Source organism: Narcine bancroftii, chromosome 3, assembly GCF_036971445.1.
Source record: "Narcine bancroftii isolate sNarBan1 chromosome 3, sNarBan1.hap1, whole genome shotgun sequence".
Taxonomy (NCBI): Eukaryota; Metazoa; Chordata; class Chondrichthyes; order Torpediniformes; family Narcinidae; genus Narcine; species Narcine bancroftii.
Window position 1 is genome coordinate 64464757 of NC_091471.1, and position 22746 is coordinate 64487502.

Sequence of the window (22746 nt, forward strand, 5' to 3'; positions counted from 1 at the left end):
GGTTAACTTGTAAACCATGTTTTGTTTAAATGTGCATTTATACAAAAGTTTTTCTTTAATTTTGCTTTAATGTAGAACTTAGTCCACATTTTCTGTTAATTTTGCAGCCAATTACCTGACTGGTACAAGTCAGCCTTATTTAATGAACTGTATTTTTTATCTGATGGAGGGACCATCTGGTTAAAGGTTCCTGATAATTTAAATATTTCAAAGGACATTTGTACTCAGAAGACTGGATTTCCACCTCTACCTCAAGTGCTGAAGGAATATGGGCGATTTGCATATTTAGAAGGTATATGTGCAGCAGATTTTGTGCATTTTTAACTTAATATTTGAACAGATCAATTTATGATTGCTGGAAAAAGGCTTTGTCAATGAATCAGCATTTCCAAATGTAATAATTTGGGAAATGATTTTGAAAATTGCAATGATTAGAAATGAATGTGTTTGCCTAGAAGCATCACATATTAATTAATACCATGTGCTTGAGAGATGCATGTATTGATTGTGGCACAGGGTAAGATGTTTTTATTTTTGCATTGTTAGGACAAGAATATCGAATGTATAATACATATGATGTTCACTTTTATGCATCATTCGCACTCATCATGCTTTGGCCCAAACTGGAACTTAGTATCCAATATGATGTTGGTAAGTGCTATTTTCAAATTTCCTGCTCTAAAGTTATTACCAGGCCCTTAGCCACAAGAAAATTCTTAGGAGCACTAATAACACATTTTCCTTGACAAAATGTTCCAATGAGTGACTTTATTCTGCTAATGCCTAAATGCATTAAATGCACAATTTAATTCTTTTAATTGTAAGACTTGTTTGTATTTATTACATGCCACAGCTAGTTTTAACCATTTAGGTTGTTTAAACAAAAATCCTTTGGTATTTACATCTTTTAGAAAATTTGTATTCTTCTTTGCTGCAAATACATACCAAAACATAAAATGGTTCTCTTTAATGTCATTACTGGTTGGTTCTTGCTCCATAATGGTGAATTATCAAAAATACAGGCTGGGCTGCTGAAGAACACTTTAAAATAAGAGCTGGAAGATTCTGGCTTCAGTTGTTTAATCAAAAGCAAATCATTAGTCATCGTGTTACTGCTTCCACTACAATGCTCAAATTGGCACATGCCAGACTTGTTGGAAGCTAATTAATATACTTTGATGAAATTAGCCTGAAACGTTGGTTATGTATCATCTTTATCTTTGCTACATAAAGTACACTGTTTGACCTGCTGAGTTTCTCCAGCCTTGTGTTTTTATTTTAATCACAGTATCTGCACACTTTTGTGCTTTAATCGATTATATCTGCTGACACAGTGTTGACTTGAGGGCCCCTTGCTTGTACCATATAATCTACAACCATTCCATTTTTATATTAATGTAACTGTAGATAGGTGTTTTGGAAAACAGTAAATTATCCTCCCAATTAATAGATTTGAGATTTTATTGGAGGTTAATTCCTAGCTACTGATCCAGCAACTTGATGAATTTGTCTCCATCGTGCTTCTTAGCAATCTGTGTCACATCATTGATATAGAGCTTCATTTATGGAAAAAAGATGTGAACTCAATGGTAAGGTAGGTGGGATTCACAAATGATCTGACCTGTGACATTGAATCTGAAAGAATATTGTGGAAATCAAACATTTGACACATCTCAGGTATTGAAGTTTGCATATAAAAGTGTGTCTTTGTCAAATCTGACAAATGTTAGATATAAATTCATATCAACTATGCTTTTAGCTGCTGCTGTAATGAAAGAGGATTGTACACAACGAATACACCTAATGAATGGAAGATTAGCAAAAGTGAATACGCTGAATGTAGTCCCACATGATATAGGAGATCCAGGTGAGGTTTTTTCTATGATGAAGTTAATATGTTAAAATGTATTCCTGGTTTAGAATTGCCAAATTTTCCTGAAACAACCTTGTGTTGCTCTTCAGTTTGCCTAACTGGAAATCTGCCTCTAGCTTCCTGTCTTTGCTTTTTAATAATGTTTGTCTTTTAAAGACATTCGTACCAATGAGAAAAAAAAGATACATACTTAGCATGAGGCTAAACAAGAGTATCTCTGACATTTCAGTACATTATTTCTGCTTCTTTGTTCCATTCGCTAATTCTATTTGCCTATACTCTGCAATGTCTTTGTTTTATTCTTTCATACTGTGTTTGAGAGAGGTCCAGCAAATGTCTCTTTGACCAGATTCAGGAATCCAGATTTGAGAAACCCTGTCTAAAATATGAAAGAGGGGGAGAAACAATGAAATTTTAGACAGGGAACCAAAAATTAAAATTATTTTGATCATTAAATTTCAAAAAAGTTCAAATAGTAATGGTAATGGTTTGAGGTTTTGTGTTTGGATAACAACTGAAAATACTTTGAGTTTAAACACAGTGACACAGCCATACAGTGACTGTAAAATACAGATATCTATGGTACAGTTGTGGAGGAAGAAAATCTGTGTGGCTTGGTATGCCAATAACACCATCTATGAATTTGCCGATTGATAAAGCTGTAGAGGGTTGTATAAAGAAAGGTGACAAGTCAGCATACAGGAGGGAGATTAAAAACTTGGCTGAATGCTGTACTAACAACAACTTTGCACTTAATGTCACCAAAACTAAAGAGCTGATTGTTGCCTTCGGGAAGGGAAAGCCAGAGGTATACAATCCATTGATCATTGGGGTATCAGAGATGAAGAGAGTGAACAAAGTATGTTCTTGGGAGTCACTATCTCGAGGATCTTTCCTGGACTGAACACACTAAAGGCATCGTGAAGAAAGCACATCAGCACCTGTACTTCCTCAGGAGTTTGCAGAGGTTTGGCAGAAACCCTGGCAAATTTCTACTAATGTGTGGAGGAAAGTACTGACCAGCTGCATCACAGTCTGGTATAGGGACACCGATACCCCTGAGTGTAAAGCCCTGCAAAAGGCTTTGGATCCAGCCCAGGACACCACTATCAATCTATAGGGAGCGTTACCGTCAGAGAGCAGCAGCAATCACCAAGGATCCACACCACCCAGTACATACTCTGTTCTCACTGCTACCATCAGAAAAGAGGTATAGGTGCCACAAGACTCACGCCACCAGATTCAGGAACAGCTACTACCCCTCCATCATCAGACTCCTCAACAACACTCAATCAGGGACTCCTACTTGTGCACTATATTGATTTTTTTTTCTCTCTGTATTGCAGTCAGTTTGTTTACATTCATTATCTGTTTACATGTACACGCTGTGTACATTTTTATCACTACCAATAAGTGTTTATTCTGCCTTGCCCACAGAAAAGGAATCTCAAGGTTGTATATGATGTCATGTATGTTCTCTGACAATAAATCTGAAATCTTGAACCTTTCAGTTGTTAATATTTTTTATTATTTTCTCTACCCAATGTGATTCACCACCTACTAAATTGGGTGTTTTAGTCCATCTGTGCTGGGTAGATCACGTCTCCAGAATGGAGGACCATCGCCTTCCCAAGATCGTGTTATATGGCGAGCTCTCCACTGGCCACCGTGACAGAGGTGCACCAAAGAAGAGGTACAAGGACTGCCTAAAGAAATGTCTTGGTGCCTGCCACATTGACCACCGCCAGTGGGCTGATATCGCCTCAAACCGTGCATCTTGGCGCCTCACAGTTCGGCGGGCAGCAACCTCCTTTGAAGAAGACCGCAGAGCCCACCTCACTGACAAAAGACAAAGGAGGAAAAACCCAACCCCAACCAACCAATTTTCCGCTGCAACCGTGTCTGCCTGTCCCGCATTGGACTTGTCAGCCACAAACGAGCCTGCAGCTGACGTGGACATTTACCCCCTCCATAAATCTTCGCCCGCGAAGCCAAGCCAAAGAAAAGATACTATAATGAATTTAATTTTGGCTGAAAATACAATTGCTTAAAAATACTTTTTTTTAAACAGATGATGAACCCTGGGAAAGAGTCAATGCTTATTTGATTCATGACACAGCTGACTGGAAAGATCTCAACTTGAAATTTGTTCTTCAAGTTTATAGAGACTACCATTTGACTGGTGATGGCACTTACCTTAAAGACATGTGGTCTGCCTGCCAGGTAGGTATCTTAGTTTAATGGGGTGGTTACATGTAGCAACTACTCGAAAGTGATGCAAAACACTCAACTGGATTATTCGTCAAAGGATAATATTAAAGAACCAATATTTATGCTCCTGCCTTTCAATTACTGCAAATTAAAGCATTTGACGTGTAAACCCATTAAGTTTCACTCTTACTCTCTGTATTTTATCTGGAATTTTAACATTTTTTTAGCTTTTTTAATCATTTTTGAAAAATTCAAACAAGGAGTTTTCTGGGATAGTCTGCCATAAGCTATGGTTATTTGATCTTTTGAAGATTTATGATATTTATAACATAGATAATGAAATGAACAAATTAAAATCTGGTGGTGTGCCAAAATATAAAATTATCCATTGTGAATCTCATAATGGTGTATTATGTTCAGGATAAATGAACAAAGAAAAAAGTAGTCTTTGGGTTAAAGGATGCATCATCTGATTCTAAATCTGCAGCTCACGGGAGACTGAGTTAGGGTACTGGAGCTGGATGATCATTCAGGAAGTAGAGGTAGTGATAGAGAAGAGCTTTGGGGGAGACAGTCATTCCCAAATGTCAGGAGGCAGGTAGCTAGGTGACTGTTAGGTGCTCTGGTCTATTTCTCTTCCTTCTTCTATGTGGCTATTCCCCTCAACAATAAGTGCCATTTTGGACTGTTGAGGGTGGGGAGGGTTGATCTCCCAGGAACAAGTTGTAGTCACATTTCTGGCACGGAGTCTGGCCCCTTGGTTCTGAAGGGAGCTTTGATGGTTGGGGACTCGTTCGATAGCCGAATAGAGATTCTGTGAATGAGATTGAGACTCTCAGGTGGTATGGTTGCCTCCCAGGTGGAAGGGTCAGGGAAGTCTCTGATCGAATTCACAGTATTCTGGAGGGGGTCGGCGAGCAGCCAGATGTCGTGGTCCATGTAGGTACCAATGACATAGATGGAGTAGAGATGAAGTCCTGCAAAGGGAATATTGGGAGTTCGTAAAGAAGTTAAAAAGCAGGACCTTGAGGGGGGTAATCTCTGGATTGCTGCCTGTGCCATGTGCCAGAGAGAGTAGGAATAGGACGTTGTCACAGATAAATGTGTGGCTGAAGAGTTGTTGCAGGGGTTTAGATACATGGATCACTGGGATCTCTTCTAGGGAAGGTTTGACTTGTACAAAGAGGACAGGTTGCACCTGAACTGGAGAGGCAGGTTTGCCAGAGCTGTTGGGGAGTGTTAAATTAGTTTGGTGGGGTGGGAACGAGGATGAGAGTGCAGAGAACAGGGCAGAAGTTCAAAAGCTTGATGCTATGTGTTCTGCATTTGTGTGGAAGGACATGCAGGAGATAAAACATAAAAATAGTCAGAGGGTTTGAAAAGTGCCTATTTCAATGCTTGGATTATTAGGAATGAAGGAGATGAACCTAGAGCATGGATCAATACGTGGAACTATGATGTTGTGGCCTTTACAGAGACTTGGCTGGAAGAAGGGTAGGATTGGGTGATGCATGTACTAGGGGGGAGGGGGGTGTTAGGTGTTTTAAAAAGAATAGGATGGGTGGTAAGAGAAAGGGGGAGAAACATTACTGGTCAGGGATAGTATCTCGGCTATAGAAAGGGAGGTCACTGCTGAGAGAGTGTCTACTGGGAGAGAGTGGATGGAAGTGAGAAATAGGAAAGGAGCAATCTCATTTTAATAGGAGTATATAGGCCCCCAAATAGCCCTCAGGACACCAAGGAGCAGAGAAGCAGGCAGATTTTGGATTTTAGGAAATACAGGGTTGTTGTAATGCGAGACTTCAGCTTCCCTAATATTGACTGGTACTTCCTGACTGCAAGAGGCATAGATGGGACTGAATTTGTCAGGTGTGTTCAAGAAGGATTCCTGACAAAGTATGTACACCAGCTGATGAGAGGAGAGGCCATAAGGGATCTAATTCTGGGTAATTAACCTGGTCAGGTAGCGGACCTCTTGGTGGGTGAGCACTTTGGTGAGAGTGACTACAACTTTCTGAGCTTTAGCATAGCTATGGATAAGGATAAAAGCAGACAAATGGGAAAGTATTTAATTGGGGAATGGCTAATTACGACAGTGTGAGGCAACAATTAGCGAGAGTAAATTGGAAACAGATCTTCAAAGGTGAAAGTACAGAACTAATGTGGGGGAAGTTTAGGGACAATTTGTGCTGGGTTCAGGATAGGTTTGTCCCAATGGGACAGGGAATAGATAGTAGAAAAAGAAAATCATGGTTGATGAATCAAGTGAGATAGCTGGTCAAGAGGAAGAAAGAAGCAGGAAGGACTTATGAGAAGTATGTTAGCCAGGAAGGAGCTTAAGAAAGGGCTCGGGAGAGCTCAAAGGTGGCATGAGAAAGCCTTGGCATGTAGGATTAAAGAGAACCCCAAGGCATTCTATGTATTTGTGAAGAACAGATGGATGATGAGAATGAAGGTGGGGCTGATAAAGGAGGCAACATGTACCCGGAGGCGGAGGAGGTCATAAATGAATACTTTGCTTCAATATTCACAAGAGAAAAGAAACTTGAACTGGGTGAGGTTGGAATAGAACAGACTTGTGTGCTGGACAAAGTTGAGATCAAGGAAGAGGAAGTGTTGGATCTTCTTAAAAACATCAAAATTGATATCCCTAGAGCTAGATGCGATATTTCCCAGTTTGGTGTGGAAAATGAGGGAAGACAAAGCTGGGGCCGTGGCAATGAGTCCTTTGGCCAGAGGATTAGAGAATGGAAAATGCTGTCCCCTTGTTTTTTTTTTAAAAAAGGTAATAGTATACTTGTAAGTCCTGATTCAGTGGTTTAAATTTAAATTTTAAAAATTTTAAATTTAATTTGAAAAAATTTAAATTTAGACTTGCATTTTGGCTCACGATTGTATGCCTTCCCCTTTCAACCCAATTAACCTATACCCCCAGTATGTTTCAAACGGCAGGAAGAAACTGGAGTTCCTGGGGAAAATCCACACAGACATGGGGACAACATACAAAATCCTTAAGGTGCAGGATTTGAAAACCCCCATCCCGATTGCTGGTGGTGTCAAGGCAAGGAAATTGATATGGATTTTATTAAGGCATTTGACAAGGTCCCCATGAGAGTCTTGCTCATAAAGCCATGATGCTGTGGGTGGGGGGGGGGGGGGTGCGGAATTGGCTTGTAGGGAACAAAATAGTACAGAGCAGTAAGGAGAAGGTTAGAATGCAAACAAAGAAAGTTTGTAGTAAGTATTTGAATATGGATGGGCAGGTGATAGAGAAGGGAAATGCTCTGGAAGAAGAAGGGCAATTGGCAGGAAAAGTAAATAATGTTGTTATTGAAGATGAGGGAAAACAGGGATTAAAAATTGGGAAATCTCTGAAATTCATATATTTTAATGCCAGGAGTATTGTAAAAAAGGTGGATGAGCTGAAGGTGTGCATTGATACTTGGAAGTATGATGTGGTAGCGATTAGTGAGACATGGTTGCAGGAGGGATGTGATTGGCAACTGAATATCCCTGGGTTTCGTTGTTTTAGGTGTGATAGAGTCGGAGGGGCAAGAGGAGGTGGGGTTGCATTGCTTGTCAGGGAAAATATTACAGCGGTGCCTAGGAAGGATAGATTAGAGGGCACATCCACGGAGGCTATTTGGGTGGAACTGAGGAGTAGGAAAGGAGAGGTTACACTTGTAGGGGTGTATTATAGACCACCCGGAGGGGACCGAGACCTAGAGGAGCAAATCTGTAGGGAGATGGTAGATATTTGTGATAAGCCCAGGGTTGTAATTATGGGAGATTTTAATTTTCCACATATAGATTGGGAAACACATTCTGTGAAAGGACTGGATGGGTTAGAGTTTGTGAAATGTGTGCAAGATAGTTTTTTACAACAATATGTAGAGGTGCCAACCGGAGAAGGAGCAGTGTTAGATCTACTGTTGGCAAATGGGATGGGTCAAGTGACGGAGGTTAGTGTTGGCGAGCACTTCGGGTCCAGTGATCATAATGCCATCAGCTTCAATGTCATTATGGAAAGAGAGAAGTCAGGGCCAAGGGTTGAGGTTTTTGATTGGGGAAAAGCTAGATTTGAGGAGATGCGAAAGGACTTGCAGGGTGTGCATTGGGACAATTTGTTTTATGGGCAGGATGTAGTAGAGAGATGGAAGTCTTTTAAAGATCAGATTTTGAGAGTGCAAAAGCTTTATGTTCCTGTTAGGTTAAAAGGAGGGGCAAAAGGTTTGAGACAGCCGTGGTTTTCGAGGAATATTGGAAACTTGGTTCGAAGAAAAAGGGAGGCGTACATTAGATATAAGAAGCATGGAGTTAAGGAGATGTTTGAAAGATACATTGAATGTAAGAGGAATCTTAAGAGAGGAATTAGGAAAGCTAAAAGAAGGTACGAGGAAACTATGGCAGGCAGGGTGAAAACTAATCCAAAAGAGTTCTACAAATATGTTAATGGTAAAAGGAAAGCTAGAGACAAAATTGGTCCCTTAGAAAATCAAAGCGGAAAACTGTGTGTGGAGCCTAGAGAAATGGGGGAGATATTGAACAGTTTCTTTTCTTCGGTATTCACTAAGGAGAAGGATATTGGGAGATGTGAGATAAAAAAAGCAAATTGGGTAAATATGGGGAATATAGAGATTACAAAAGATGTAGTTTTAGGGCTTTTGAAGAATATAAAGGTGGATAAGTCTCCGGGACCAGACGGGATCTTCCCCAGGACATTGAGAGAAGTGAAGGAGGAAATAGCAGAGGCTCTGGCGGTAATTTTCCAAATGTCATTAGATATGGGGATAGTGCCGGAGGATTGGCGCATTGCGCATGTGGTTCCGTTATTTAAAAAGGGTTCAAGGAGGAAGCCTGGCAAATATCGGCCTGTAAGTTTGACATCTGTGGTAGGTAAATTAATGGAGAAAATTCTTAGAGATAGTACTTATAAACATCTGGATAGACAGGGTCTGATCTGGAGCACTCAACATGGATTTGTGGGAGGAAGGTCATGTTTGACCAATCTGATTGAATTTTTTGAAGAGGTGACTAGGAATGTGGATGAGGATAGCGCAGTGGATGTGGTCTATATGGACTTCAGTAAGGCCTTCGATAAGGTACCACATGGAAGGTTAGTTAGGAAGGTGCAGTCTTTAGGTATAAATTTTGAGATAGTCAAATGGATTGAACATTGGCTGAAAGGGAGAGGCCAGAGAGTGGTAGTGGATAATTGTCTGTCAGGTTGGAGGCCGGTGACCAGTGGTGTGCCTCAAGGATCTGTATTGGGCCCATTGTTGTTCGTTATATACATTAATGATCTAGATGATGGGGTGGTGAATTGGATTAGTAAATATGCAGACGATACTAAGATAGGTGGAATAGTGGATAATGAAGAAGGTTTTCAAGGATTGCAGAGGGATTTGGGCTGCTTAGAAAAGTGGGCTGAAAAATGGCAGATGGAATTTAATGCTGATAAGTGTGAGGTGCTTCATTTTGGTAAGAAGAATCAGAACAGGACATACGTGGTAAATGGGAGAGCATTGATGAATACAGAAGAGCAGAAAGATTTAGGAGTAACGGTACATCGTTCCCTGAAGGTAGAAACTCACGTGAATAGGGTGAAGAAGAAGGCTTTTAGTATGCTGGCCTTTATCAATCATTGCATGGAATATAGGAGTTGGGAGGTGATGTTGAGATTGTATAAGACGTTGGTGCAGCCTAATTTGGAGTTCTGTGTGCAGTTCTGGTTGCCTAATTATAGGAAGGATATAAACAGAGTGGAGAGAGTGCAGAGAAGGTTTACCAGAATGTTACCTGGGTTTAAGCATCTAGAGTATAGGGAGAGATTGGACAGATTAGGTCTTTATTCTTTGGAGCGTAGAAGGTTGAGAGGGGATTTGATAGAAGTATTTAAGATTATGAAAGGGATAGACAGAGTGGATGTGGATAGACTATTTCCGTTAAGAGGAGGAAAGATTAAAACAAGAGGACATGAGTTAAGAATTAAGGGGCAGAGGTTTAGAGGTAACATGAGGGGGAACTTCTTTACTCAGAGAGCGGTAGCCGTGTGGAATGAGCTTCCGGGAGAAATAGTGGCGGCGGAGTCAATTGTATTATTTAAGAAAAGGTTGGACAGGTATATGGATGAGAAGAAGATGGAGGGTTATGGGCATTGTGCAGGGAGGTGGGACGAGAGAGGGGTGTTTGGTTCGGTGCGGACTAGAAGGGCCTAATGGCCTGTTTCCGTGCTGTAATTGTTATGTTATATGTTATGTTAAGAGAGTAGCAGTGGAAAGAAAGTATTCTGCCTGGAGGTTAGTGACTAGTGGAGCACTGCAAGGATCTGTTCTGGAAGTCTTTGTGATCTTTATAAATAACCTAGATAAAGAAGCTGAAGGATGGGTCGGTAAGATTGTAGTTAATATGAAGGTTGTCGTAGGTTACAAAATGATATAGACAGGATGCAGAGTTGGGTGGAAAAGTGGCAGATGGAGTTCAATCCGGCTAAGTGTGAGGTGATGCATTTTGGAAGGACAAGCCAGAAGGCTGAGTACAGGGTTAATGGTCGGTTACTTAAGAGTGTGGATGGGGACCTTGGGGTCCAAATCTATTCAAGGTCGCCATGTAGGTTGATAGGATAGCTAAGAAGGTCTATGGGATGTTGGGCTTCATTAATAGAGAGAATTGAGTTCAAGAATCAAGAGGTCACATTGCAACTCTATAAATCTCTGGTGAAACCATACTTTGAGGATGTGGAAGCTATAGTGAGGGTGCAGAGGAGGTTTACCAGGACATTGCCTGGATTGGAAAATAAGTCTTATGAGACAAAGTGAACAGAGCTGGTTCTTTTCTGCTTTGAGCATAGAAGGGAGAGAGGAGATTTAATAGAGGTCTATTGTGAGAGGCATAGATAAGGTGGACAACCAGCACCTTTTTCCAAAGGCAGAAATAGCAAACACCATAGGACATGTGTACAAAATGAAGGGAGGGAAGTTTGGGGGAAACATCAGGGGTAAGTTTTTTTGATACAGAGTTGTGGGTGCCTGGAATGCCTTTCCAGGGACGGTGGTAAAGGCTGAAACATTAGGAACATTTGAGAGACTCTTGGGCAAATGGATGGAAGAAAAATAGAGAGTTGCAGGGTAGGAAGGATTTAGTATTGAGGAATATATGGGCTGAAATGCCTGTATTGTGCTATAGTGTTCTTTGCTCTTTTTTTAAAAAAAACAGTTCATTTTGAAAACTGATAATCTCAACAATAACATTTTGCATTATAACCTTAGTTATTGAATCATCTTTTTGAGAATGTTGACCTAAACCTTTGACTGATTGATTAAATGGGATTATAGTTCAGATTACAGATTCAGATTTATTGTCAGGAGTACATACATGACATACAATCCTGAGATTTTTTTCCTGCGGGTGAGGCAGAATTACCACTGGTTAGTAATGTAATGTACACATGTAAGCAAAGAAACATAAACCTAAAAATTGTAACCACCCTGCAATACAGGGTGAATTAAAAAAAAATACAAGAGTCCTAAAATGAGTCCCTGATTGAGTTTGTTGTTGAGGAGTCTGATGGTGGAGGGGTAGCAGCTGTTCCTGAACCTGGTGGTGCGAGTCCTGTGGCACATATACCTTTTTCCTGATGCCAGTATCAGAGCATGTCATGGGTTGTGTGGATCCTTGATGATTGTTGCTGCTCTCCGACAGTGGCATTCCCTGTAGATGTTCTCGATGGTGGGAGGGTTTTGTCTGTGATGTCCTGGGTTGTGTCCACTACCTTTTGGAGGGCTTTACTCTCAGGAGTATTGGTACTGCTAGAGTTAAGTTTCTCAGAATGTGTTTTAGAATCCAGGCCCAATTCACAGTCAAGCTTTGAATTCAGTTCTGTAGAAGTATTAAAAGTTAGAGCCCTATGCTTAAAATTAGTGTTGATTGCTGAGGGATTTTTATTTGATACTTGGCCCATCAATCAAGATTGCATGGGACATGTTTGTAACATTGCAAATAATATTAATGAATAGCTGCATCCATTAACATTGAACTTTGCTCTCATGTCTGTTGGCCTTCAAGTGATCTTGTGTGTTTCATTCCAATTCATAGAAGAGATTTATATTGGGGTATAACAAAGAACACAAGTTTTGTATCATTCTTATTTGGTTCAATTTGTGTGACAAAAGTAAATTTGTTATCTGGAGGATTGGATTTCAAGAGAGATGTTGAGCAATTAATGCTTGACCCAGCACTGATACTTGAGGCATACAACGAGTCACAGGCCTCCAGTCAGAGAGGAAATCATCCACTACCACTCTCTGGCTTCTCCCAAAATCCACTTTACTACCTCACCATAAATACTGAGTGACTGAACCTTCCTGACTAACCTCTCATGGGACCATGTAGACCACATCTATGGTCTTTCCTTCATCAACATTCCTGGAAACATCCTTGAAAAACTATGATTGGTTAAACATGTCCTGCCATGCACAAAGCCATGTTGACTGTCCTTAATCAGTCCCTGACTAACCAAATATGTGTATTTCCGATTTCTTAGAACACCTTCCAATAATTTACTTGATGCTGATGTCAGGCTCACCATCCTATAACTTCCTAGGTTATTTTTGGAAGCTTTTTTAAAACAATGGAACAATATAACCTACCCTCCAGTCCTCCAGCACCTCACCTGTGGCTAAGGACCTTTTAAATAGTTCTGCTAAGAGCCCTGTAATTTCTGCACTAATCTTCCTCAAGGTCTTGGGGAATAGTTTGTCAGGCCCTGGGAATTCTTCCACCTTTATTTGCTTTAAGATAGCAAGCACCTCCTCCTCATTAATCCATGACCTTGCTGCTTGTTTGCCTCACTTCCCCAGACTCTGCCCATTTCCTGAGTAAATACAGATGCAAAACATCCATTTCTCTTATAACATCATACATACCTGACCACTCTGGGTATAGATGGAGTAAATGTAAGTACGCTTTTTCCACTGAGGTTAGGTGAGATACAAACCAGAGGATGTGGGTTAAAGGGTGAAAGGGAGAAGTTTAGGGGGAGCATTAAGGGGAATTTCTTCACACAGTAAGTGCTGGGAGTATGGAATTAGCTGCCAGCTGAAGTGGTTAATATGGACTCAATTTTAAATTTCAAGAAAAATTTGGACAGGTTCAAGGATATAGACTGGGTGCAGGTCAGTGGGACTAATACTAGTTTGGCACAGACGAGAAAGGTCAGTGTGCTGCTGGAGGAACTCAGCAAATCAGCATCCATGGTCGGTCAATGTTTCTGGTCAAGACACTTCAGTGAGACAAGAATGAAATGGGGGAGGGGGAATGCTGGGGAGGGACTAAGAGCTGATAGGATACAGGATAGAACGTGGAACACCGGGATGGGGGGAGGGGGAAGGTGGAAGAAAGATTTTTTTAAAATACAGGAATAGGTAAAGAAGAGATGGAAAAGGAAGAATCAAGTGGAGATGAGGGCTACCAAAAATCAGGAAAAAAATCTGTTCATGCTGTTAGATTTAAAACTGCACAGGAGGAAAATGATGTGTAATTCCTCAAGTTTACTTTTAGCCTCTCCCTGGCAATGGATGAGGCTGAGGACAGATCTATCTGTGTGGGAGTGGTTGGCTACAAGTAGTTCAAGCTTGGACCCACCAGCAGAGCATAAGTGACCAGAAAGTGGTCATAGAATCTGCATTTGGTCTCGCAGATATACAAGAGTCCTAACCTATATTAGGTTGGATGAAGAACATACTGGTGATGTCTGGGTTATTGGGAGTTTCCCATTGCTTGCCATTTTAATTCTCCATCCCATTCTCACCGTGACCTGCTTGTATCCTCATGCATTATTGTACTGAAACCCAGTGCAAGCTGAAGGAATCAACACCTGATTTTCTGTATAGGTATGTTGCAGAATTCTAGACTTCATATCAAATTCTTCAGCTTCCATTAACATTCCCACTTTATCTCAGAACTGGCCACTTTTACTACCAGTCAGTTGTCGGGTGCTGGCTCCATTCCCGCCCCCCCATGAGCAGAGCTGGGCCTCTGATTAGTAACACAATTTTTTTTTGTGTCACTCTCTAATTTTGCCATTAACAACTTGTCTCCATTAACCCAAGTTTCAATTGATCATAAAGGTGCATGACATCGTGTGTCAAAGAGCCTGTAATGTCCTGTAATCTTCTATGTTCTCATCCCCTTGTCCTAAACATACTTTTGGAGCTTCTCTGTGGCATAAAACAAATTTTTCTCTTTCCTAGTACAGTATTGACATATTAACTCTTCCTTAATATTTTGTTAGCTATGCAGTTTCTGTTACCTGTATTTTAATGCAGCTTCTCCTCCAGGCTTGTGCTTTTGCCATAAGATCTATAGTTCACACTTTACAAACGTTAGAGGTGAAAACCTAATTTTTTTTTCCCTGGCCAGTATCAATCACAATGGTCACTCTGCTTTGCAGTAAATGGAAATAAAGTATGAAACAATTTTTTAAATGAATGAAATTGTATTTTAGTGTATTTAAAGGTGATGTTAAGAGTTTTTGTTGATTTATTAAATGCATTTCAAATTTATTTCTTTCCCTTTAAATACTTTAGGTTGCTTTATGTTAATCTTGCATGGCTAATAAAATTTAATCCCTTTTTATTAATCTGAATGATATTCTTAATTCAATTTGAGGGTTCTGTTATAATAATTGCATAATTTGAATTTCAGTAGGGGGAAATTAATGTTTGCTAATTAGGAAGTGCAGATGAAAGTCGACAGGACAAAATTGATAAGGATAGATTGCATAATGAAAAACAATGAACATTTCTTAAATAAAAATAATTGAAACTTGAGAATATCTTTTATAAGAAACATTGGGTAATTTAGTATTCTTGCTCCCAGCATTAAAAGAATGAAGGAATTCCAGATCATCCACATTTCCTTTTTGAATTCTGGAGTTCGTGTTTTATAATTTCTCAATGCAGTATTAGGAACATGATCAATTTGGCAATAAACAGTTGTTGTAAACTGAGGATGTTACATCAATGACTATTACTTGTAGGCTGCCATGGAATCAGAGTTAAAGTTTGATACTGATGGGGATGGACTTATTGAAAACTCAGGCTATGCCGACCAGACATACGATGGATGGGCTGTAACAGGACCAAGGTAAGAAAGTGGTTTGTAATTTATTGTCATTATAGTGACTTCAATCCATTAAATAGTCACTTGAAGGCTAAGTGAGACACTTGTTCGTGACGTTGCAATTATTTCCAATACAAATTCAGATGAATTTAAATACATTTAACAAGTGCACTTGAAATTATCTTCTTCAACATTAGACGAAATGACTATAAATAACATCTGCATTAAAGCTCCGTGAATACAGAGTAACATTAATGCTAATAGTCAACTAAAGTTGAGTGTTTCACTCACCCTTCTCTAGGTCACCATGTTTTATAATATGCTATATTAAGCTCCTGAATCGCGTCATACATTACCATGCATGCTCCAACTGGCACTCTAATACACAAACGCACTGCACATGCTCCTAGAACTCGCACATGTGCACAATAACAAAGAATGCCTTGTAAAGTCAAATGAACCCGCAGGTGCCTCTGATGAACCAATGGGACGCCAACCTAACAAGGTAAATAAACAAATTACTCATTTTTGGTCCCTACTTATAATAATTAGATGTAATGTCTTAAATAATAATTACACAATAATACAAATAAAAATCAAACATATAACATTCAAACAATATATAGATTTTCTTTCTTCATGAGGCCAAAGGTTACCAGCACATTGTAACAGATTATATTATATTTTATACAGTATGTAGATTTGTTTTTGAAAGAGATAGATTGTGGGGGTAGCGTATGTCTTAAACAAACAAACACTTCACACAACAGATCTCATTTAAAATGCAAGAGCTTTGCTGAAAGTGAGTCATGCAGGCACCGAGAGCCTTTGCAAAGACAATAAAACAAGGAGACTGCTTTGCTAAAGAATTTCAAAAGCAGGTGTAAATGGATTATTGTTTTGGAAGCAACAGATGAACGGGCTCAAGCTTGGGTCTGATGCCGTAATCTGTCTGGTTGCAGTTTGCTGTTCTAAGAAGGTTATGTGGTTTTGCAAGCAGAGAAAAAGGAGAGACAAAACAGGCTTTCTCTAAAAAAGAGAGAGAGAACTGGTTTCTGCAGTCTTGGCAAGCTGGCAGCTTGTTGAAACCCCATTTTGAAGATGGACTCTGAGTTCTGAGTTCAGCCTGTTGAAAACCTTTGTGGTCCATACAAGAGGAAATGGCTGGCTAGAGTGTTTCACCTGAAATAAGGGAAACAAAAGGAACTCTGGTGACCTGCAGAAGAAGAGGTTATCATTTGGGAAACCCTGATGGGGCAATTTTCTTTGGCAAGACACTGAAGTGGCTGATCGGAAGGAATCATTTTGTGTGTGTCCAACGAGCTACTAATCTCTCTCTGAAACCGAAAAGAACCTTCCTGAGTGGTAACCATTTAAGTACCAGAGCTTGTTGAAAATTCATAAATGTTAAATTCTGTGCACAGTACAAAAATTGCCTGATACCAGTGAACTTCGAGGCATGAGAAGTGAGATTGGACTGTGAATCAAAGAACTTTTCTGAACTTGTACACATTACATACTTGTGCACTTAGAATTAGAAGGGTGTTAAATTAACAGTAATAACAAAGTTTGATCCTGTTTTTATGTTTAAAGAAAATTAAAAACTACTTTTATTTAAGTAGCCATTTGTCTTGGTGAATTTCTATTGCTGCTGGGTTTTGGGGTCCTCTGGGCCTGTAACAACATAGCCTTGAAAAAAAAGTGATCTTTACCACCACTCTGGATCAATAGTCTTACCCTGTGTAGTATGCAAACAACAAAATAAAGTCTGTTTGTACTTATAAAAGTTTCTTTGTTTCCAGAATCTTTGAGTTAAAACTTTGACCAGTAAACCTCAAATTTTCCTCAGACAAAATAGATACAATTTTCTGCTTAAGTTTAATGAGGTACTTCTTCAGTGTGTCCTTTGGTTTTCTTCCTTTCTTCAGCATTCTGCTTCTTGTAGGAAAAATTTGAACTTGTAACACCAAATTATGAAAATTTATTCGATCCTCCCTATTTTAATGAACAAGTCTCTTTAAACTTCCCTGCAACAGATTGTCTCATCTTTTTCTTTCCGCAGTTGGTCATAAATAAGATTCAAATGACATTATTTGTCACATTGCTGAAATGCAATTTCTCTTTCTGCATTGTTCGTTACTGATCCTGCAAGTTAAATTCTTGTTTATTTTCTGTAATCAACTGTTTTTGTATTATTAACCAATGATTTGTTCACTTTCAAAAGATGAATCTCTTCCTCCGACCTTTTACATTTTGATAATGCTGAATCTCTTCAATAACTTTCTCCTCACTCCTGGCAGCAGCCTGACACCCGAGTCCAATGATTATTATTTACTAGAAGTTCGTATATTGAGTATCTTTAGTAAATATACTGTACATATGTTTACATTGTACATTAAAGGTTCATTCGTTGAAAATATATATTTTTTAATTGCTTTAAGACCTCGTTAAGCCACATGCTTAAATTATGACCAATCGATCCCAATTACGGTCATAAGTCAGGGACTAACGGTATTCACTGATTTCTGTTGTTCTTGATGATAATTAGCATTTGTAAGCGATGGGACCTTTTCGCACAGCAAAGTGTCCCAAAACACTCGAAGAAAGAGGATGTCACATAAACTTGTGGATGTATTGATTAGCCTGTTTGCATCCTTTCATTCAGTAAGCTGAATATGATTTTCATTCATGGCTTGGTTTATTTGCACTGTCAGATTTTGGGTATGAATTTTAATTTCACCTGTTATACACGGCAGTACTTTGCAATATCACATCATCTGTTTAAAACATGATTATCTTGATAGTTTGGAATGTAAAATTAGATTTAAATTTTGTCAATGCAATACTGTAGGAGCCTGGAATTTGAAATAAAGAAAAGTGCTGGAAATACTTGGATCAGGCAGCATTTGTGGGAAGAGGAACAATTAACATTTCAGATCAACGGTCTTTTTTTAATCCAACTTGGTCATTGGCCAGAGGGTGGAAGGAAGCTGGCACATCCAGAGGAAACCCACGCAAATTTGGGGAGAATGTACCAATGCCTTGCAGATAGCACCCAATTCAAACATGGGTTGCTGGTGCAGGAATAGCATAGAGCTGCACTAACTGTGCTTGAATTCTTTTGTATTTCCAGCAGTTTTTTGGCTCACATTTTAAAAAATTCCATCTATAATGATCAAAGTAGTACTTGGGTAGTTCTGTAAGGAAATGTGTCCCAAGTCCTAAGTGATTTTTTTTTTCCAATTGTTGTGCACATTGTAGTGCCTACTGTGGAGGGCTTTGGCTGGCATCGGTCTGTGCTATGAGCAAGATGGCGGAAATCCTGAAAAAGGATAACGAATACAAAAAGTACAAAGATATACTAAAAAGAGGAAAAGAAGCATTTGAGAAGATATTATGGAATGGTAACCTTTATTCGTAAACTGAGCTATTACAGTATTTTATCTCTGAATTTTAAAAAGTTAATTTTGAAAAAGCCAAGTATTCCGAATGAGCCCTGTTTAGATTCTTGACTAGATTATTTGATTGAAAGATGGTTTTTTTTTTTGGAGGACGGAAATCTCATCCAGTATTATAGGCTAATAAAATATTCTATATTTCTGTGAGACACGTGTTCTTTGGGCTTCTCTTCAACTCGTTCTTTGCTGCATCTGCCACTGAAGATGGTGCTAAATCAGCAAAATTATCTTGTTAGCACTTAATACCAAAGTTTTACATTACATATTTTTGGATTAATTTATAAATAGGCTTTCTCACGTATTTTCTTTTCCTTTACATATTTGGATCAGTCTGCTCCTGCCTATTTAAAAAAAAAAAAAAAGTTTTTGGTGTGTAAAAATAATTTGGACTGAGGCAGTATGATTGAAATCCAGTGGATCAGACAGCTTATTCCAGACTTGTTTCATGAAAAATTAATTAAAAGCCATTAAAAAAAAAACTGGTAAATGCAGATGCTATATTTACCCAGAGGTAAATGGGAAGAAAGGCTTCTTTAAAAATTTTTTTGTCTTCTATAAAAAATTTTTACCTGTTGTATAATTTTGAAATCTTTAATTCTTCTATAATTTTGGAAATGGAAATATTTCTATTCAAAACTTGCTGAATACCCAATGCAGTAATTGTAGGTGAGATTCTCAAACTGGTGTTGTAAATATCAAAAAAGCCTGGATCTTTGAGTGCAGCTTGTTTCTTGTATTGGACGAGGGTCTCCTAGTGCTGATTAGGAAGGCTCTACACTCTACACTATGTCAGCGCTACATGCAAAATAACAAGGCCATGTAATATCAGAACAAATCATGCTTTTAAAACTACTGAGAAAATCTTTGACATACTGCTAAACTCTGTCTCCCTGCACTGCACTCTGTCAAACATAAACTTTTATTTTTCTGCTTTGAAATGTTCTAGACATTTCATATTATTAAAATTGATGAACCATTAAGTTATTGTTAAAATCACCTTAAATACAAAATGTAAAACTAAATATATTACTTTACCCCAAAGCAAAGAGTTTTATTTTGTCTTGGAGAGATTAAGTCACTTTTGAAACAAATGGTGCTACAAATCCTATACCATTTAATTTATTACACCATCTCAGAATGACATAAATCCATAAAGCTCCACTGTCTGATTTTATGAGGGGTTAAGCAGTGGAGCTCTGTTGGGAAATTGGTGGCAGAGCTTGTTAGTATTGCTTGAACCTGCATGGAATGTCCAAACCTCATGACGCTTATAGCAGTAAATGCCAACAGTTAAGTGCTGAACAGCCAGCAACATCCAGTCCCAAGTTGGCTGAAGTGGAATTCTTTTGTTTGATCTCCAACTGAATAAGAATTTTGGAAATCTTGTAGGTAAATACTACAATTACGACTGCAGCAAAAATTGCTACTCAAACAGTGTGATGTCAGACCAGTGTGCTGGACAGTGGTTTGTTCGTGCCTGTGGCTTAGGAGATGGTGAATATGAGGTAATTATATTGAACCTAATGAATTTGAATTGTATAATCAAACACTATAAGATGTTTATTTTAGAGGATAAAATTAACTATTCATTTTCTTTGCCATGAGCATTTGAGTATTCAGCTGTAAATTAGTGTTTATTCACAAAAGTTTATCCTCGTCACCTTGACCGTTGCAGAAAACTGTGGGAGTGAATTATTGAATGGACAATGTATGTACTTTGTTTTATACTGTATATACCTGTAACTAACATTCTTGGATTCAATTGTTTTATGGTTCTCTGTTTGCTGAATACAGAGTAAGACAATGGCAAGACAATTTGAAGGACAACATAAAAAAACTGACAATGCTTTATAAACTTCAAGATGGTAATTCAGGAAAAGTTTAATGAAAAGTTTTGAAGAGTATATGGACTAACATAAAATTAAAAATATATTCAGTAAGGGTCTCTGCAATTATGTTGAATTTCAGTTTAATTTAGACATAGTGCACAGAAATAGATCCTTCCAAGCCCATGCTGCCAAAATACCCCAATTAACCTACAACCCCCGTATGTTTTTGAAGGGTGGGAGGAAACCAGAGTGCCCAAGAGAAATCCATGCAGAGAGAGAACATACAAACTCCTTACAGACAGTGCCAGATTAGAACTTGGGTTGTTGGCGCTGTAACAACGTTACGCTAACTGTGTAACCGTTACTTCATCAAAAATGTTGTACTCTGTGCAGAACATATTAGGATTTTGTTTAAAAAGACTGTGCATTGTTTGCAATGACGATGAGAAACTGGAGTACCTCAGTGGATCAGGGAGCATCCATGGAGATGGTCAGACAATGTTTTGGATCAGGACTAAAGTCAGGGATATATCAAGTATGAAAAGTAGGCTGGGAGAGCTAAGATGGGAAGATTGGATACATGGTGGGAGAAGTGGAAAGAACACTGGGAGAGGAAACTGAGAATGGGAGTAGGTAAAGAGCTGGAAGCAGATAAGAGGTGGGAATTACTTCAAACTGTTAAATTCAGTGTTTGTACAGTTGGGTTTAAGCCTGTCCAGGCGGAATAGGATGTGTTGTTCCTCAAGCTGAGTTCCCTCCAGCTTCTCTTAGTTCACTCAACATTCCAGAGAGAACATAACACAGAAAACAGGTCCCACAGACCTGCTTCTGTTCCATATTCCTCCAATCCATGTACCCGTCCAAATTTTCTCATGTTAAAATTGAGTCTGCATTCACCACTTCAGCTGGAATCTTGTTTCATATTACCACCACTCTCTCTGAAAAAATTCCCTCTTGTGTTCCCCTTGAACTTCTCCCTTTTCAATCTTAACCCATGTCCTCTGGTTTGTATCTCTCCTAAACTCTGGAAAAACCCTACTTGTCTTTAACTACCCTGTATACCTGTCATAATTTTGAATACCTCTATCAAATCTCCCCTCATTTTTCTATGTGCCAGGGAATAAAGCCCTAACCTGTTTAACCTTTCTCTGTAACTCAGATTCTCAAGTCCCAGCAACCTCCTTGTAAATCTTCTCTGACTGTTTTAATTTTATTGATTTCTTTCCTCTAAGTAGGTGACCAAAACTGCAAATAATACTCCAAATTTGGTCTTAACCAATTTTACCATAAAATCTTAACTCCTTTACACGATACTTTGATATATAATGGCCAAAGAGCCAAAAAACTCTCTCTCTATGATCCTAATGACCTGTGACACTACATTTAGGGGATTATGTATCTGTATTTCCATTCTGCATTTTTCAGCCAGTCCAGATCCCTCTCCAAGCTTTGAAAGTCTTCACTGTCCACTACACCCCCAATTTTTGTGACATCTGTAAATTTGCTGATCCAATTTAACAACTTATCATCTGTCTAGATCATTGACATGGATGACAAACAACAATGTACCAGCACCAATCCTTGAGGTACACGATGAATCATTCACTACCACTTTCTGGCTTCTCCCATGTATCCAGTTTACTACTTCACCTTGTATGTCAAGTGGCTCAATCTTCCTGGTTAGCCTCCCATGTAGGACCTTGTCAAAGGCTTTATTAAAGTCAATGTAGACAACATCCACAACCTTTCCTTCATCAGCTTTTAACCTCCTTGAAAAGCTCCATTAATCACAACCTGGCATGAACAAAACCATGTTGACTATCCTCAATCAGTCCTTGACTATCTAAATACTTGAGTATCTGATCTCTTAGAACACCTTCCAGTGAGTCAAACTCACTGGCCTATAATTTCCTGGATTACTTTTGGAGTCTTTTTTTAAACAACAACACAAGCTACCTTCCAATCCTCTAATATCTCAGCTGTGACTCAGGACATTTTAAATATATCTGCCAGGTGTCCTGCAATTTTTTTGCAAGGCTTCCTTAAGGTCTGAGGGAATATCTTGTCAGGCCCTGGGGATTTATCCACCTTTATGCTCATTAAAACAGCAAGCACCTCCTCCACTTGAATCTGTACGAGTTCCATGACCTTACTGCTGGTTTGCCTCATTTCGCTAGACTCTGCCAGTTTCCTGAGTAAATACAGATGCAATAAAAAAAATCTCCATCTCTTCTGGCTCCATACATAGCCAAAC

At 39.0% G+C, this 22746-nt stretch overlaps 1 protein-coding gene across 2 annotated transcripts in view; it reads left to right on the forward strand.

The window, feature by feature from the left end:
• The window catches only part of gba2 (glucosidase, beta (bile acid) 2), an 80611-nt gene that overhangs the window by 46792 nt on the left and 11073 nt on the right, over positions 1–22746 (forward strand). For both annotated transcript variants that reach the window (XR_011353428.1, XM_069924210.1), the window contains exons 9-15: positions 108–292; positions 547–651; positions 1760–1867; positions 3945–4096; positions 15123–15229; positions 18467–18609; positions 20053–20168. Coding sequence is in view for 1 of the 2 variants with exons in the window: in XM_069924210.1 (XP_069780311.1) it covers positions 108–292; positions 547–651; positions 1760–1867; positions 3945–4096; positions 15123–15229; positions 18467–18609; positions 20053–20168 (916 nt within the window). In the remaining variant the exon portion in view is untranslated. The remainder of the gene's footprint in view (positions 1–107; positions 293–546; positions 652–1759; positions 1868–3944; positions 4097–15122; positions 15230–18466; positions 18610–20052; positions 20169–22746) is intronic.